Source organism: Magnolia sinica, chromosome 4 (assembly GCF_029962835.1).
Source record: "Magnolia sinica isolate HGM2019 chromosome 4, MsV1, whole genome shotgun sequence".
Classification (NCBI taxonomy): domain Eukaryota; kingdom Viridiplantae; phylum Streptophyta; class Magnoliopsida; order Magnoliales; family Magnoliaceae; genus Magnolia; species Magnolia sinica.
This window is the reverse complement of record NC_080576.1, coordinates 95,095,342-95,114,470: the sequence shown is the minus strand read 5'-3', so window position 1 is coordinate 95,114,470 and position 19,129 is coordinate 95,095,342. Positions and strand designations below refer to the sequence as shown.

Sequence of the window (19,129 nt, the reverse complement as noted above, 5' to 3'; positions counted from 1 at the left end):
TACCACTAACGAGGCGGATAGTGAGGTCTTTTGCACTTACTTGTTCTTGCGCGGGATGGGCGGCAGCAAATGTCAGAAGTGTACTGGACCCCGGTGATGATCCAATTGAGAATTATTCTGATATGTGGACCAGTGGAGGATTGGCATGTTGCATTGCATCATTAGCATATGACATTTGGCCATGTAGGCTCTTGCATCACATAGCCTGGGCATGGCTGATAGCATTTATGGATTTGCCATTTTGGCCCTCCATCATTTCCGCTTACTCTGATATTTGTATGCTTGGCAAATGCATTGCGTACGCATGAACTCTCTAAGCTTTGCAGTAAGCTTACGCACGTTGTTTACGGGCAGGTTATGCTAGACTGTAGCAGCATTAAGGCAAGAGCATGTGCTTGATCTTTTGAACTTTTGTTATATCATGTGTATCCCTTCCAACACTGTACTCGAACTAATATTATAGTGGAAATGTGATATGTTTCTCGTTTTGGTACACTTGTGGTTATACTCATGAAAAAAAAAATCACCCTGAAAATCCTCTGTGGGATCCCAGGATAGGAACCTGAAGTATGGGAGCTATGAGCCAAGAATAGGATACTACGGAGGCTGTCACCACCAGATTCGGAGCTCGGGAATTCTATGAGCCCGTTCACCAAGTTTGGGGCGGGACAGAGTATGGAGCTTCTTCTTTACCTTCTTTACTGATTTGGGTTGAGAACCTATTGTAATAACATTGAATTTTACTATGCATGCATACCTTCACACGTGCATTCACCCACATGTCCACACACGTGCATCCACCCACACGCACCTATTCTCACCCATGTGCCACACACACACACCCATTATACAATACTACTCACACTCTAAACCTACACACACCTCCATTGACCATTAACCATTGACCATTGACCATTGACACTTGACTTTGACCATGAAACCCACGTGCCACATATACCTCCACATCATGCCCTCTTACACCTCACCCCTCAACCTTGAACTTGACCAAGCAGGGCCTAGGCCTGTCACTCCCCCAACCACTCCTACCTACCCCCATGGCCCCCCTCTCCTCTTCCATGCTATCTCCTCTCCACTCTCATCCCTCTCCCATGCTCTTTCCCTCCTTCCCCTATCTCTTACCTCATCATACCTTACCTCTCATCCCTCTCTCCTTCCCTCTCCTCTCTCTTACTTCAGCAAACCTTACCTCTCTCTCTCTCTCTCTCTCTCTCTCTCTCTCTCCATATAAGCAAGGCCCACTCCCCCATTGCTAGCCCTTCACACACCTAAGATTGGAAAAGAGAAAAAATGAGAGAAAGAAGAAGAGAAAGAAGAGAGAGGAGTCATACTTCAAGCCACCAAAACTATTCATCAAATGGACACAACACAAGAGGAAACAAGTGAGTACATCTCACTCATTGTTCCCCCTTTTTTTCTCCTGCTCCTTGCATGATCCAAGGCACAAGGTGGCAAGCCACCTAAGACGGCTTAGTGGGCCCAAAACAGCCCACTCAAATGTATGGTAATGATGCTAAGATCGGCCCACTAGAACATGTGTTTATGATGCTTAAATCAGTCCACTTGGATATTTATTTATGATGCTTAAATCAGTCCACTTGGACATGTATTTATGATACTTAAATCAGTCCACTAAAACATGTGTTTCTGATACTAAAATCAATTCACTCGATGTGTGATAATGATGCTACGATCAGCCTACTAAAAACATGTGTTCATGATGTTTAAATCAGTCCACTTGGACATGTGTTTACGATGCCTAAATCAGTCCGCCTGGACATGTGTTTATGATGCTTAAATCAGTCCACTGGAACATGTGTTTATGACACTTAAATCAGTTAACTTGGATGTGTGATAATGATGCTAGGATCAGCCCACTAGAACATGTGTTTATGATGTTTAAATCAGTCCACTTGCACATGTGTTTGCGATGCTTAAATCAGTCCACTTGGAAATGTGTTTATGATGATTAAATCAGTCTACTCAGTGTTCGAAATATCAATACTATCGGCCAATATTATCGGTATCGCAGTCCAGCGATATGATATCCTTTGAAATAGACCAAAAAGTTTTTTTTTTTTTTTTTAAAGGCCAAATATCATTCGGGATAGCGTCATTATCCGAAAAAATCGGAAAAAAAAAAAAAGGAAACCAGATGATGGATTTCGGTACCTATAGAAGAGTTCGCCATGATCAGAAGCTTCCATTTGATGGGCCATTCGAATCGAAGCATCGTTCGTAGGTTACCATAGATAAAATCTCCGATTTTGAAGAGAAATCTGTCGAAATCCTCGCTGATACTTGAGATATGGGAGAAATTTTAGGGTTCCGGCCTTCCAGAACCCTCTCTACTTAAAAAAAGGAGTGCTCGAGCCCTTTTTAAGGAAATGGGGTACCATACCGCACATGCCTGAGCTGGTGTGTTGACGTCACCAAGTTTTATGGGTCCCACCATGAGGTATGTGTTATATCCAGACCGTTCGTCCATTTGGCGAGCTCTTCATAAGGCTTGAGCCGAAAAATAAGATAGATCCAAATATCAAGTGAACCACACTGCAAACAACAATGGAAGATTGAACGTCTACCATTGAAACCCTTAGGGGTCACAGAAGTTTTGGATCAATATGATATTTATTTTTCCTCTTCATCCAAGTCTGTGTGACCAAATTAACAGAGTGGATTGAAAATAAACGTTATGGTGGGCCCTACGAATGTTTTAACGGTGAGAATCAGTATTGTTATTTGTGGTGTGGTCTACTTGAGCTTTGGATATGACTCATTTTTTATTCACGATCTAAAATGATTTCTCCAAATGCATGAATGGTGTAGATATAATAAATACATTATTGTGGGGCCATGTAACATTGAAATGTTCGTACAACTCGAGCTTAAGCAACGTCAGTGCCGGACGCCGATTTCTTTCAAAGCCTTTCGAAGGAAGTTCCTGCTATTGAAACCTTAAGTGGGGCCTACTATGATGTTTGCGAGGAATCCACTCCGTCAATCTGTTTTGTGAGATCATTTTAGGACATGGGGTCAAAAATGAGTAGGTTCTGATACTCAAGTGCGCCGAAAACGTGAGGATTGAACGTTAACACTTGAAATATTCATGGGGCCACAGAGGTTTTGAATCAGACTAATATTTGTATTTTCAATTCATCCCGGCAGGAATGGCGTTATGAACGGTATCTTGGATCTTGCTCACTTTTGCTCTCAAGTTCTAAAATGAGCTCAAAAAACGGATGGACAAGGTGGATTTCTTACGAACATCACAATGGGCCCCACCTAGGTTTCGAGCGCAGGAACTTTGCAGGAAATATGCGTCCCTCACTGTGTATTTGGAGTGTGGTGGGAAGAGGGTAGCGTAGTGAGCAGTGTACTTTGTAAACTTTGCGGGGCCCACTATAATTCATGTATTTTATCCACTCTGTCCATCCATTTTACTAGATACTTTTATGGTTTTAGCCTAAAAATGAAGCATATCCAAAGCTCAAGTGGACCACACCATAGAAAACGGTGCAAATTGAACATTTACCGTTAACAAATCCTTGGGGGCCAGAGAAGTTTTGGATCAAGCTGATATTTGTTCTTTTCCTTCATCCATGTCTTTGTGATCTTATGAACAGGTTAGATGAAAAATAAACATCACTGTAGGTCCTAGGAAGGTTTCAACGGTGGAAATCATTATTCCTACTGTTTCATGTGGTCCATTTGAGCTTTGGATATGTTTCAAATTTGTGTTCAACCCCTAGAATAAGCTAGAAAAATGGATGGATGACGTGGATAAACCATGTACATTCACGGTGGGCCCAACAGAGTTTATTCAATACTATAAGAGCGTATTTAAGTGCACTGGGAGCAAATTAGGTGAGACCCCGGCCACACCCAAGACCGTACAACCCCTACCGTGGGACCCAACTTGACATGTGTATTTTGTATCCACTCCGTCCATCCATTTTTTCAGATCATTTTACAGCATGATCCCAATAATTAAGAAGATCCAATTATCAAGTGGACTATACTCAAAGCAGTGGTAGTTGAACAGGGTACCATTAAAAACTTATTAGGGTACACCTTAATTTTCCCTATATTTTATTAGGCATCCAATTTGTTGATAACTTCACATAAGTTTTAATGAAGAGAAAAAACTTTTATCAGCTTGATCCAAAACTTTTGTGGCCCACAAATGGTCAATCACCATTGTTTCCTATGGTATGGTCTACCTGATTATTGGATCCACTTTATTTTTTGGATAATGTCTTGAAATGATATGGAAAAATGTATGGACAGGGTGGATACTGAATATATTTGTATCAGTTCAATCGAACAACGCATAGCTTAGGACCCTATACAAAGAAAACCTATTATGTGCACTTCTTTTTTGAGACTTTATGATTTAAATATGTATTAAGGTCTTTTTTAATAATCCCTGAAGTTTCATTGAAAAATTCAACCATTTTCCCAATGTTTCCCCATGTTTCCCAAAAAGTGCGATAAATTACGCAATACAAACGATATATCCCGTGCGATAACCGTTACATATTTGTATCCCAAGGGTGCGATACATGGCACGATACCGATATTTCGAACACTAAGTCTACTAGAACATGTGTAATGTGTTTATGATGTTTATATCAGTTCACTTGGACATGTGTTTACGATGCTTAAATCAGTCCACTTGCACATGTGTTTACAATGCTTAAATCAGTCCACTAGCACGTGTTTATGATGCTTAAATCAGTCCACTAGAATGTGTTTATGATGCTTAAATCAATCCACTCGGATGTGTGGTCATAATGCTAAGATCAACCCATTAGAACATGTGTTTATGGTACTTAAATCAGTCCACTTGGGCATGTGTTTACGACACTTAAATCAGTCATGTGTTTATGATGCTTAAATCAGTCCACTAGAACATGTGTTTATAATGCTTCAATCAGTCCACTAGAACATGTTAAGATGCTTAAATCAATCCATCTGGACATATGTTTATGATGCTTAAATCAGTCTACTAGCACGTGTTTATGATCCTTAAATCAGTCCATTTGGATGTGTGGTGATGATGCTAAGATCAGGCCACTAGAACATGTGTTGATGATGCTTGAATCAGTCCACTTGGACATGTGTTTACAATGCTTAATTCAGCTCGCTAGAACATGTGTTTATGATGCTTGAATCTGTCTACTTGAACATGTGTGAATGATGTTTAACTTAGTTCACTTGAACATGTGCAAATGATGCTTGACTTGTTCACTTGAACACGTAAATGAAGATTGACTTGGTTCACTTGAGCATAAGTGTATGATGCCTATGTTGGTCCACTTGACAATTGTTAGCAGTGCACAAACCAGCCCACTCAACCTTGTATGGTGGTGACTAAAATAGTCCACTATTTGAATGTGATGTGTGTGCAAGATAGACCAATGTTCAAGTATATTAGTGTGGCAAGTTAGACCCATGGGGTGCGCACTGTGTGTGTAAAAGTTAGACTCTTGCACAAGTGTACAAGTGCAACAAACTAGACAATGGTGATGCACGCTCAAGTGCATGCAAATTAAACCTCTTATTGAATGGGGAATCATGTGTAGATTAGCCCTTTACTAAAGTGGCAAATCATGTGTAAACCTACAATTTGATAACTTGTTAACTTGAAAGTTCCTCTCAAATCATGCATAAGAACTCATGCATGTGCACCATGGAATGGTTGAAAATTGTGAGCTCATGTGAATAGTTAGTACCTTGAGATGGTTCAGATTTGAGAGCTCATGTGGATAGTTAGAACCTCGAGATAGTTCAAATTTGTGAGCTCATGTGAATAATTAGAACCTTAAGATGGTTCGGATTTATGAGCTCATATGGATAGTTAGAACCTTGAGATGGTTAGGATTTGTAAGCTCATGTGAATGGTTACAACCTTGAGATGGTTGGAAATGGTGAACATGCATGTAGATGATTAGAACCACAAGAATATTTTGGTAACACCGGAAAATTTGGGAGGGACAATTGAGTCCCCTAGGTTAAAATCCCCTAAAGCTAAATAGAAGGGAACATCGAGGGGTCTCTTGGGTGAGAGTTCCTAAACCCCACTTGGTATCAATTGGGACCTCCATTGTTGGGCCAAATGAGGTGAGCACATGTTGCAAGAGGTCCCCATTACCAAGGTCGGGTGGAGAAGAGGTGTAACAAGCCTACAGCATATGTTGCAATAAAAGGGGTTTCCTATCATCGGGCCGGGTTGGATGAGCACGTTGAGTGTGCAATAGGCTCCCCATTGCCGAGGTCGGATAGTGGTTGGGAAAGTTTTGGCCAACTAATGTAAAATGGACCTGATTGTTCAATGAAGTTAACTGTACAGAGATGTGTTGGCTATTGCATTCCCAAACATCACATTCATAATTATCTCTCATGCATAGTTTTATACATGTTTCCCAAATTAACATGTTAATCATGATTAACTGTAGTAAGATAAGTTTAATTATCTCACATGCATAGAGATATACTCACTGGGCTTGTTAAGCTCACCCAAGTTGTTGTTTTTAATCTTAAGGAAAAGTTCACCTGTAACGATAGCTTGGCATGGACCTGACAATATTTTGCTTAGTTTATTTTTAGAAGCATTTATTGTAATATTTGCATTGGGAATAAGTATTGTTTTGCAAGCTTGAATGGTTATCAAATGAGGTTAATATTAGTTACTATTGTTAGTACACTTATTTGCACTCATGTTTGTCAATTACGTGACTAGTTGTTTCTTGTAGTTAGATGAGTTCTTGGCAAGTAAAGACTGGCGACGCAACTGGATCAAAAGCATCAAAGCCACATTGAAAACAAAGAACTACTTCTACGATCTTGACCTTGCAAATAGATGATCCCAACCCAAATAAGAATACCTTCTTAGGTCATCTATTCTAAGTCAATCCCAAGTCCATATTTTATATCCTATAGTCTTGGCTTTTGCATATCCCAAGTTGTTGAAAGATTAAAAGGACAAACAGGAAAATCTGTGCACCTTCGGCAGGAAGAAGGTGTCACCGAATGGCATCTTCGGTATCATCGAAGATACCTTCGGTGTTACCGAAGGGGCTCAAAACTGTCCAGCAACATCACGACTATATTTCGGTATCACCAACTGGATAATTCAGTGACACCGACTGCCACCGACGAACAATGTTCGGTGCCACCGAAAGGGACTTATTTTGATCAGTAACTTGAGGAATTAATTCGGTACTACCGAATGATATTTTGGTACCACCGAAGCAAGTTCGGTGATACCGAAGTTGACTTCGGTAGCACCGTAAACTAGCAGTTTTCTAGCCATTTTCTAACCGTTTTCTATCCGTTAGAAGCTTTTATCTATAAAAGCGGCTTGTAGAAACTTGCAAAATTAATGGAAATAGGCACCATAGAGTCTCTAGTGTATCCTAAGCTTATCCTAGCCCTTTTAGACTCTATCCATATGAGTTTCATGTTCTCTTCATTGTGATCTTTCACTCCTATGAGCATTCAAAGCTCCGATTAATGAAGAACATAAACTCGTGCCTTCTCTAGATTACAAAGACCAAACCAATAAGAAAATCCTTGGTTCTTTGATACTCTAGAGCGTCCATAGGTTGAATCCCTTAGGAAATCCACTCATTATCCTAGATAGGAGATTCAACCAACTCCCATAACCTTGGTCACCTTTATAGGTACATCTTATGCAAGGTTCTTGATCATGAAGCTGAGCCAACAGGTAAATCCAAGCTACGCGATCGGGGGAGCACCGGGAAGCTGATTCAAGTACGAGAGCGCGAAGATCTAGCAACACGAGACAAGCTACAATAGAGAACTCAATCCGACAAATAAGTTTCATTTTAAGAGTTCAAAAGTTTAGTCTCTTTCCTCGTGTAGGATTGAAGCTAAGAGTTTGCTATCAACAAACTCGTTTAGGTTCCTTGTGTGGAACCTTGGCCGGTGGGCCTAAACGGTAGGTGCCAAGTGTGAGACCTTGGCCGGTGGGCCTAAACATGGGTTCTAGGTGTAGAACCTTTGCTCTTGCGGAGAGCATAAATTGTGTCCTTAGTATAGGACTGTAAAGGTTATTGGTGAACCTGTTTAAAACCATTGATAGTGAAATCCGGTGCAATCTGGGATTGAGTGTGGATGCCGAGAGTGGAGTAGGCACGTAGCCGAACCACTACAAATGCTTGTGTTTGGAATTGTCATTTGCGCATATGTTTAATCATGCTTATGCTTGAATGTTTTAACTTATCATACATGATTGAATGAATGATATGGATTGATAGGAAGGACATTCCACACATAAGCTCACAATACTAGGCTAGTTATTATATCTACATATCTCTAATAGCCTTTATGATTGGATCTTCTAACTGGCTTGGAAGCCGTTAGAGTTATATTGCCTTACTTGCTTTAAATTGAATAATCATTTAAGTTAAGCAATCAAGTTTTTAAATAGGAGGAAATAATTGAAAAGTCCTATTCACCCCCCCTCTGGGACATTACCTCATATTCATTCTTCAGTATCAACAATATAAACCGCAATTTCAACTATTAGTTGAATGTTGTAATGATTGAATGAGTAATTGTGTACTTAGTGCTTTTTAAAAAAAAAAAATCTTTCTCCTAAGTTGCGGCTTTGGGCTAGGTGTCGGGGTCACGTGTGTATCCAAGCGCCAGATTCAGGGCATGACACCTATCAATGCTAGGGGTAAAATTCTTTGAAAATTGATCCCTTTTGATGTCGTTTGGAGGATTTGGAAGGAAATGGCCAATAGGATTCAAGATAAGGAAACCCCGTTTAGCGTCTTTAAGAAAGAACCCGGTCTACATTGTTGAATTGGCTCTTATTCAAAAACAGTTTGCCGAAGTTTCACCCATCAACTTGGTGAGAACTAAAAGATCCCTATCTCAAGCAACTGATTTATATGTCTAAGGCCTCATGGAAGGCTCCTCCTAAGGTTTGAATACTCCTTTACGATGGCTCCTTCTAAGGCAATCCATTGCCTTTTGGTATTAGTGACGTCATTCACAATGATAAAGAGAATATATGCAAAGCCTTCAAGATCCTAGCTGGTGTGGGGATTCAAATAAGATGGAGGCATTGTAGTTAAAGGCGAGCTAGGTGCACACCATAGGCATTTAGGCCACATGCACCTAGACTGGGCATGGGCAAGGTGAAAAACCCAGAACATGCACATAGGTGCGCCTATGTAGGCACAAATCTCCTAGGCATGCACCTAGGTGCAACGCAAGAAAACATGAAAAGTACCACCTGTGAGGACCTTAAATAAAGAGTATTTGGACATTTTAACACCCACTAAGGGTGGAAAAAGACAAGGGTATCATGTAAACTCCCTTCACACATGTTTCCCCTTTATTTTGGATCCACGCTAAGGATTATGGAAAATACCTCCTCCAGAATTTCTTATATTTTCCAGTACTCACAAAATCTTTTTCTTCTTGATTTCTTTCTTCTATTGAGGTGGATTTATTTGCACCAAATATTGTAAAATTCCATGATAAATCAGTCTAATCTGGAGCAAAATTTCATGATATCTCATGAAATTTGGTGCAACCAAACACATTGTTAGTATTGTAAGCATGGCATTTAAAAACAATTATGTAACAGCCATAACAACCATTATGTGATGGTAATGTGGGAGCCATTACACGATACGGGGTTGTAATGCCAGTTTTGAAAAGATGGCCCATAATGACCTTCATGGGGCCATACTGGGCCAATAAGGGCCCATAATGGTCCATTACGAGACCAATACATTTTCTTCCTTTATAAAAATGTTGACCATTATAGCATGTATCGTAACGGCCATAAGGCTACCCGTTATAGCCATTGTTACCATTGTTGAATACGTTGGTTGTAAATAACTATATTTGGTAATTTGAATAATAGTTTGATGAATAAATGGTGGTTTTGTGTAGCTTGCTTAATTCTCATCACTTTTACTTTTGACTTTCTACAATATTTGAAATTGCTATGAGATATGATTTGATTCGTTTTAATGTCCATAAGCACATATCATGGCATGGAATAGACCGGCAAAATTCAGTAAAAATAAAGGAGCTGCCACCAGCCACAAATCTTGGAATATGTGGAAGAATGGGATCCATAGGAAACCCGGATGGTTAAGGGAAATTTTGATTGAATAACTCCAATGGTCTAGCTTTACAAAAGATTTCAAGCAAGAGTCTCAGTTACAAAGAAGGAAGGCGTTAAGCATCTTCGCCGCCCATATGTATGTGTGGCCTCTACCCAATGGGATTCAAGATTTTTAAAACCAAAGCTCTAGGGAAAGAAATCCTCCACTTGAATAATAACAATAAGAAAGTAAATCTGAACAAGGGGGTGTAAGACAGAGGAAATGTAGCAAATGCAAAATGTAAAAACGCCGTCTACATGTATTTTGTAGTTTTATCGGAGGGCCTTCGTCGTAGAGAACCAAGAGGAAAGAAGAACTCTCAAATCCTCCTTCTAGCAATAGTTTGGGAGCCATTTGTCAAAACCCGAAGGTTGAGGCGCGCATCCTCTATCGATTGCTTGGGTAAAATTAAAGAGGTCTTAAATCCCAAGCTCTCTCTTCCTTGATATGCAGCCACTCTTCTCCTTTACAAGGTTATACTCAAGGTACATGAGCTTCCTAAGCTTTTTCCAAGGAAAGCGGGAGGAGAGAAGGAGAAAACCAAAGGCCCTTCATGATGAAACAAGAGGGACTTATTTATAGACTTGAGATTGGTTTTTTGGTAAATAGTAGAGAGGTTTGGGGGTAGAGATGCTAGGGAACACTTGGCATCATGTCATTAGCTCTTGGGTGGTTTATCGAGTAATTTGGAGTGTTTGGAGGGAAAAGGTATATATGAGGGAAAAGGTATAAGGAAGAAAAAGGTGATTGGTTGTGTCCTTTCGAAGGAAAAAAGTCAATGGCATTTCCAAGAATCAGCTCTGGCAGGTGGTGGAAATCCAATTTCCGCCACATGTTGTCAGCAGCTGCTAACTGTGGTGGCAGAAATCCAATACCTGCCACCTGCTGTCAGTAAGCTGTTGGAATCTGGTGGCAGAAATTGGATTTCCACCACCACTATTTTGTGAGAAATGAGATCAAGGTAGGGCTAAGTTGCATCGCAGCCCGGTCCCACCTTTATTGTGTTGAGATCGAAGTATTGGTAGTTTTGGATCAAAGTTGGGATAAGGTTTAGGTTCAATCTAACCCTTATGACTGCAAAACATGTGAAGCGGGTCTCTTGATCCAATTGAAAGGTTTTGATGACCTCAATGTCAGGTGGGGTGTCTTTGGTCTACACTTAATTTGATTCATTTGAATGATTTTGAATTATGATTTGATTCATGTTAATGGTTTGTAGAATTTGAATAATTTCATTTGAATGACTAATTGACTTAATGGAACATTTGAGTATTGTGAGTTTCAAGTAGTGGTGCCTAGTCATCTAACACATGCAATAACTTTAAAATTACATCCATTCCTAATGTTAAATTTATTCTGGGGATGAAACTATCAAAAAATATATATACATTAGGAATGTATCATATATGCTATACTATATACAAGTAGAAATAACAAACCACCAAGCATGTGCCTTAGTGCTGCCTATCGTCATGGGCATTCTAAGTGTCCTTTCTATGTTGATGAGCAACTTGATTATCAAAGGTGGCTCAAAGCTTGTCATTGTTTGTGTGGCAAGGACAAGTCCACACTTGTAGAAGCTGAGTATTATCTTTTAGGACATTTATGGTTGTCAGTGGGTCAAGTTTGGGACAATACCAATGTATCTATACCCAGACCCGTCTAGGACAGCCAAGTTCAGGTCAGGCTACTATATTGGAGGTACTAGACCTGAACCCAATTGGGTTCATGTACAAATTGGATCCGATGATGGAAGTCAAAAGGGTTCTTTTGTTTCAGATTACCAAAACATGGGCCTATTATGTGCATGTGTGACCATATAATTTCTTGAAAAGAAAAGATAAGGGTTAAACTCAATGGAGTTCCATCACCACAGTACATCTTTTAAATTTTTGAGATTACAACTAAAAAATCACTTCATTTTGGGGAAAAAAAAAAAAATCTAGATCTAGGATTTCCATGAATTTGAAAGAGCCCTAAATGCAATTTTAGGAAGCTCTCCCTCCCTCCCTCTCTGAAGACTGTGTTTACTTTGCTTAAAGTGGTTACTTTTCTTTTAAGTTGTCAAAATATAATCCCTCTCCCCTGCCCCTTCCCCCTCTCTCTCAAAAGATGAAGTGGTTACTTAGGTTGTGAAAATATAATACTATATTATATTAATAACTCTTATGTTAATGTCTACTGTTAATCAGGTATCAACCAGATATCCAATTAGTTATTGAGCATGAAACTTAAACAGGTCTGCAGTGTTTTAAAAGAACCAAAATCGATTTTTAAATGGGTCCGCAAAATGGATGCAGATCTGCTTAAATCGGGTTAGGGTGCTTGGGGACCTGTTGACAGCCTAATGTCATCCACATCCCTCCTTGATAAAACATTTCAGTTAGAGCTGTCAATGGATTGGATCTTGATCTGGATCTGATTCACATTTGGCCTGATTAAATCAGATTTGTATCGATAGCTGAATCTATCAGATCGAATTCAGGTCATGAGAACAGGAACCGTTTATAATCAGATTGGATTCGGATCTACCCCAATTCAATTTGAAAAAGAACTGATCCAACATTTCTCTACTATATATTATGTCAGGACAATTTTACCCTCACAGATCGCAAAGGGATTTGGAAAATATTGATGGTACTTCCATTTAAAAAAGAGGGGGGGGCGGGGGTTTGTAGGATTGGATCCCAATTATTCTTAGTCGGTTTGGATTTGGATATGCACAGATCCGCTCCAAATTCGATCGGTTTACAGCCCTGATTTCAGTTAATCATATTGAACGAGTAAAATGAAATAGCCAATTGCTATCAAAAAGGGTTGTATTGTGTTCAATTTTTTCTAATGACGACCAGTGCCCTTTTGACATAGCCATTTTTTATTAAAATATGTCATTCATCAAAGTAAATGAATAAACTTGCTTCATTTGAAATACGGTCCCATGGATAGAGATAAATTTGGTTCTCAGTGTGAGCCTATTTACTCCAATTGCATGTTAATGAAATGAAAAAGGATTGATAGTATCATTCCACTATATGGTCAAGTGAAGGACATGGATAGAGAGGAACAGATTATTTTGCATAGGACGCACCATAATAACCAATGGCTGTTGCACTGACCAAAACTCTAGGCCGAACATCATCTCTTGAGTTGTTTATTAGATCTACTACCTTCACAAGCAAACTGTGAAATTAAGTGTTTAACCAGAAGATGAAGCATGCAGAATCCAGTTGTTTGTTTTTAAATCATCTTTTTGTAACTATGAAATAGAACTCATGCATGCAGAATTCACAAATTGCAGATGAAAGAAAGAATAGTAACCTTCGAGGTGGTCTTGATCCTGCTTTGCTTGATCTCTTTCTTGATCTGAATTATTAACATCAATAGCAATAGGAACCCAACATACTCAAGAACATAGAATACAAAACATCATACAGTGACACCATAGAACAACCACAAACAGAGTGCTAGATAATTATACAAAACCAAAATCTCCAAAAGAGATAGTTCTCAAAAGAAAAGAAAGAAAGAAACAGAAAAAGCTACACAAGAGATGTTCCATGTCCACATTCAGGTTTTGCCTGTTAGAGAGATAAACCCTATTTTCTCACTATTTCTTCTATTTTAGATAGGGTTCCGTTGTAATTTTCTTTCACTAAGGGGTATAATGGTCATTTACTTTTACTAAGGGGTATGATTGTATTTAGCTAGTTGTACTATAAACATTCTCACAATTGAGAATCTTCAGAAATGGGCCATGATCCTTCCGAACATGTCTTATGTGCACGAGGAATGCGGAGTCCAAAGACCATCTTTTTATTCACTGCGAATTCGCCCACAAAATCTGGTCTCATTTGTTCAAGGTCTTCAACACAGCCTGGGTGATGACGGCTTCAGTTCTTCATCTGTTTAGGATGTGGCAGATCTCTAGTCCTCTTCGGATCCTCTGGTGAATGTCGCTTTTAGCCATCCTATGGAACATTTGGGGGGGAGCGTGATGCTAGATGTTTTTGCAGCAAAGAATGTCCGTGGGAAGATGTTCTTTGGAAAATCAAGAGGGATATTTTGGAATGGGCATCTTCATCAGCTAAAGTGGATTCTTCTCTTCCGTGTCCTTTTCTTCAGTTTTAGCTTTTTCGCTACCCTTGTAACTTTTTCTCAGCTTGTTTTTAATCTGTTTTCTAATAAATCATTTATTACTCAACAAAAAACAAAAAGAAAACAAAACAAAACAAAATGAATACCTAAATGCATGCCACCAGGAGCCAGACATGCTTAAGAACTTAACATTGGAAGTATGGTGCACACCATATGAACTTAAAATTTTAAGTATGGTAGTACACCATAAAATAATAGCATATGGAAGTTTACTTAGCTAATATAAAGTTACAATCTCAATCCTCAGTTTACTTAGCTAAAATAAAGTTCCAATCTCAATCCTCAGCTAAAACATCCACGAAAGAAGTTTGCTGCCCTCGAAACTTTCCTGAGGGCCTGTTTGGTATAAGGCAGCAATACATTGCTACCCAAACTCCCGCAAAAATATCATGATATTTTAATATTTAAACTTGGCACGAAGACGCAGGATTTATAAAGCCAATCCTAAATAGCTGAGACAAGAGTATGATGACAGTGAATGTAAAGAAATTCATTGCTACTGACCTCAGATGACCATCTTGTACTTATAGGCATCCCAGCCAAATTCACAACAGCATCTGAACCTTGAATACAGTTTTTCCACTCTGGTTCCTCTGCAATTGTAATTCTGGGAAATTCCTTTACTGCATAGGTACCAGTCCAAATGAAATCATCAAAGAGACAGAAAAAACTTAAAAATCCAAAAAAAGAAAGAAAGAATCTATAACCACAAGAGGAACAATACTATTTAAGTATTTCAAACTGAGGAAATAGTAGATGATGATGGTAAACAGATTTCCTCAGGTATGGAATCTATATCATCAAAAAATATATATATATATATATATATATATATATATATATATATATATATATATATATATATATATATATATATATATATCATCAAGTTTCCTTAACAGATACAAATGCATTTATCCCAACCAAAAAAAAATCATCAGGTCAACAAGTGTAACTCCAAACAGGAGAGCCCTGTTGAAGTAATAAAAGTCCATTGATATACATTGATACACCACACTCTAACAGCTTAAGCTTTTGGAGTAAATGGTTGTTTGACATGGTATCAGAGAGGAAGATTCTATGTTTGAATCTCGAGAGCAGCAAATATGCCTCGCTAATATATTATTCTCCCATGGGGGGTTAGGAAAATCAGGTCCGGCCCAGGGACCGGGAAATCAAGCCTGGCCTATTTATGGTGTGAGCGTCCCTCCACCCTTGTCAGTATGTTCCCGTGCAGAGTTCTCACCCCGCACGTGCGGGGGGTGTTGAAGTAATAAAAGTCCATTAATATACATTGATACACTACACTCTGTCAGCTTAAGCTTTTGGAGTAAATGGTTGTTTGACAAGCCCAAGTGCTGGTCATTTCTATGAACAAGAGCTATATGTATCAGGAGCAAGGGTGTCAATGAGTTGGGTTGGCCCGATGGGCTTCCGGGCCTGGCCCACCTTGGGCCAGGCTTCGGCTGAAGTATCAAGCCCGAGCGCCTGGCTCTGGCTTAAATTTCAAGCCCATTTTGAATTCGAGCCAAGCTTGGAGTAAGACATCCAAGAGCCCATCAACCCAGACTGGCCCATTAGAGTTTAAAATATAGTTTCAAATTCCAATGGCTTCGACGTCTGCTAGAGGGAAAAGTTATTTCACTTGCACAAAAGGGGTTACCAGCTCGGATGGGCCCCATCATGGTGTGAAATCCACCCTACCCAACAGTTATTTGAAATTTATTTAAAATTTCTAACTGAATATATATATATATATATATATATGAATGTTCTATTTCAAAAAAAAAAATAATGATAGTGTTTCAAGAAAAACCTATTAATTTTGCTATTTATAGATGGATGTCGATGAGTGATGCATTGCAGTTTTTATTAAAAAGTTATTTAATAATTATGAAAAAATCTATTTACTTTTAAAAAATAATTATGTTATTCCATAATTATGTATGCATGTATGGATGGATGTATGATATATGTATGTTGGATTTGTGCATTGATGGATGAATGAATGGATGTGTTATGGATGGATGGATGGATGGATGTGTTATGCATATATAAAAGTATCATGCATGAATGGACTGATAGGTGTTTATGAATGCATGAATGCATGCATGTTTGTACGTGTGCATGGATGGATGGATGGATGGATGGATGGATGGACATGCATGTATGCATAAATGGATGGATGTGTTATGCATGTGTGAGAGTATCATGCATGAATGGACTGACAGGCGTTATGAATGCATGCAAATATGTATGCATGTGTGCATGGATGGATGGATGGATGAATGGGTGCTATGCATGTCTGAAAGTACCATGCATGAATGGACTAATAGGTGTTTATGAACGCATGCAAGTATGTATGTCTGTGTGCATGAATGGATGGATGGATGGTTGATGGATAATGTACTGATGTATGAATGGATGGATGGATGGATGGATGGTTGATGGATGATGTACTGATGTATGCATGCATGCATGGAAAAAATTGTTACTTTTATAGCAGTTTTTATGGCAGCACATGGTTCAGGCCCCTATTAAATGAAAACTTACTATTTATGGTTCTTCTTTTGCAATTTTTTTTATTCATAATATGTAAACATGTTTTTTTAGCGCTCTCCTAAAGTTTCACTGAAAAAATCCACCTTTTTCTTCATTTTTCCCCAATGTTCCTTCAGTTAGCAATACATTTCTGAGCATCGGCAATATCGATACATGTTTCCATATACTTGGTCAGTGATACATGTAATGATACTGATACTCCCTCTTCAAAAATAATGTCATGTGATAATGTACAAAAACCATATGCACTACCCAAAAAATTTTCTAGGAAACACAGGACTAGAAAAGGTAGCCTTTCAATCACTATCAATTCAGAAAGCGCATAAACTAGCACGGACATGATTCATAGAATATATATTGGTAGAAGCAGTAAAATATTACTAAAATTGCTTCACATGAAAACAGTAAAACTGCACTCTAGATCATTTACCAAATGAAACTCATATTTAATGCACTTTCAAAGTGAACATGGAGCTTCAGAAATACTAGATACCATGAGCAACTAAAAGCAGCCATTACCTTCTTACCAGGAAAAATTAGCTGTGCTTTTGAACTAGAACGTGTCAACACACGAACACTATGATTATCTGCATTTCAAATGAAGAATGTGATGCAGTAGAAACTAAGACTTACAAACATTATGGAGAAGTTAAAGAGAATGTATAGCAAAGCAAAGATGAAATGAAGTGTAATGAGTGTATATATGTATAATATTAAAAGAAAAAAAGGCAAGATAGTTCTTCAAGGAATAGCAAAAGAGCTAGATATAAAAAGTAAACACAGATGCATGAAAAAATTGACAAATTTTGGTTGATCAGCCAGATTAACAAACAACCTAATGCAATCATGAAGACAAGAGTCTAGATGTTGAAACAAATGGATGATATGTACGAGTTTTGAGATTCTATCTGGGAAAAGAAAGCTTGGCGTGGCGGAACTTGGTTTCAATGCTCTAGCTGCTGTACCTTTCTTCTGTAACATCCAGTGGAGAAAATTACTTCCAGATTAGAAAATAAGGAGACACTATGGTTGCATGAGATAGATAATTGAAGAAAGAATGGCCTGTAGAATAGTAATGGGAGAAGACCATCCCTCATTTACCATCATACATTGGAAAGAAGAAGAAGAAGAAGAAGAAATGGAAAGATGGCTCTCAAAATGAATATATCAGAAAGGAGACAAAAAATTATAAGGAGAAGGAAGTAGGGAGGGAGGGAAAACAAAAGGGTGAATCAGAGAAGCTCTGATATCATGTGAAACATAGTAGGAGAAAAGGAGCAAAGGGAAGACGTAGAGGAGAGAAAAGAGGACTTGATATCCTCCTCGTAGAAGAACATTATTTAAAATAATCCCAGGATTACAGTGATAAGCTCAAATTAAATATAAAGCAATCCAAAAAGATACCCTTATCTCCTTATGGTAACATTCTCCTAAGAACTACAGAAAAAAAATAAAATGTGCTTCCTCTAGAAAAGAAACAGTACTTGTCATGTGCATCAGAGCAGTGTATTCTAACACTACTGAAAGTAGCAAAAGTCGATGCTCGGCTCTATCAACACTAGTGACTTGTATAGTTTATAGTTCCTTCTTGATGCCCGTCCTCTCCTCTGCCCTATTCGATATCTAGGTGCCACTTGCCGTTGACTCTATGATTCTGTTATGATCATCAATTCATGCCACTTCTCCGTGTAATCTTCAACTGTTGAACTCCTAGTCGAGACAGACAATTCCTAAACTATAGTCTCATAAAAATGGAGGGGGAGGCATTTCTTTCAGCTCCATCTCTTCCCAATCAACAATGGAGGGCTGGTTTCACCCAATAATACCCATTTTGACCCATCATCAAACCTTTCACCATGATCGTCAAGCATCAATCTAAGGATAGCCTGAAGATTTCTCATTTGATTCCAGCTTCCACCCTTAAATGTGGGCTGTCATTTTAAAACTGTTGATGCATCAGGAGCAGTTTCCCTAACATCATTGTCCAGTCATAAGGGGGTAGGAACACGTGGCTGCTTCACCTGAACCTTCATTGCCTGCTTCCTCATCAGGATGTTCCTTCAGAAGCCAATTCTAATGCTCATCCAAGGATCGAGTCTGTGAGAACCATCTGCATGTGTGATTCCCGACAAGGTGATTCCGCAAAATATCCATATGCTGGCTTTGGGGATGTATCTAGGCCACCAATTATAGGAGATCATTTCACTGAGTTTGCGAGTGTCTAGATTCTTAAG

General features: G+C 38.8%; 1 protein-coding gene across 4 annotated transcripts in view; it reads right to left on the bottom strand.

Annotated features, from left to right (window-relative positions):
* LOC131243414 (epimerase family protein SDR39U1 homolog, chloroplastic) overlaps nucleotides 1-19,129 on the bottom strand; it is a 110,670-nt gene that overhangs the window by 75,850 nt on the left and 15,691 nt on the right. For 2 of the 4 annotated variants that reach the window (XM_058242772.1, XM_058242770.1), the window contains 4 exons: nucleotides 17,423-17,482; nucleotides 14,838-14,956; nucleotides 13,497-13,541; nucleotides 13,267-13,345 (listed from right to left, as the gene is read on the bottom strand). In XM_058242772.1, coding sequence (XP_058098755.1) covers nucleotides 13,267-13,345; nucleotides 13,497-13,541; nucleotides 14,838-14,956; nucleotides 17,423-17,482 — 303 coding nt within the window. The remainder of the gene's footprint in view (nucleotides 1-13,266; nucleotides 13,346-13,496; nucleotides 13,542-14,837; nucleotides 14,957-17,422; nucleotides 17,483-19,129) is intronic. The other 2 variants (XM_058242773.1, XM_058242771.1) reach the window with 1 other exon arrangement.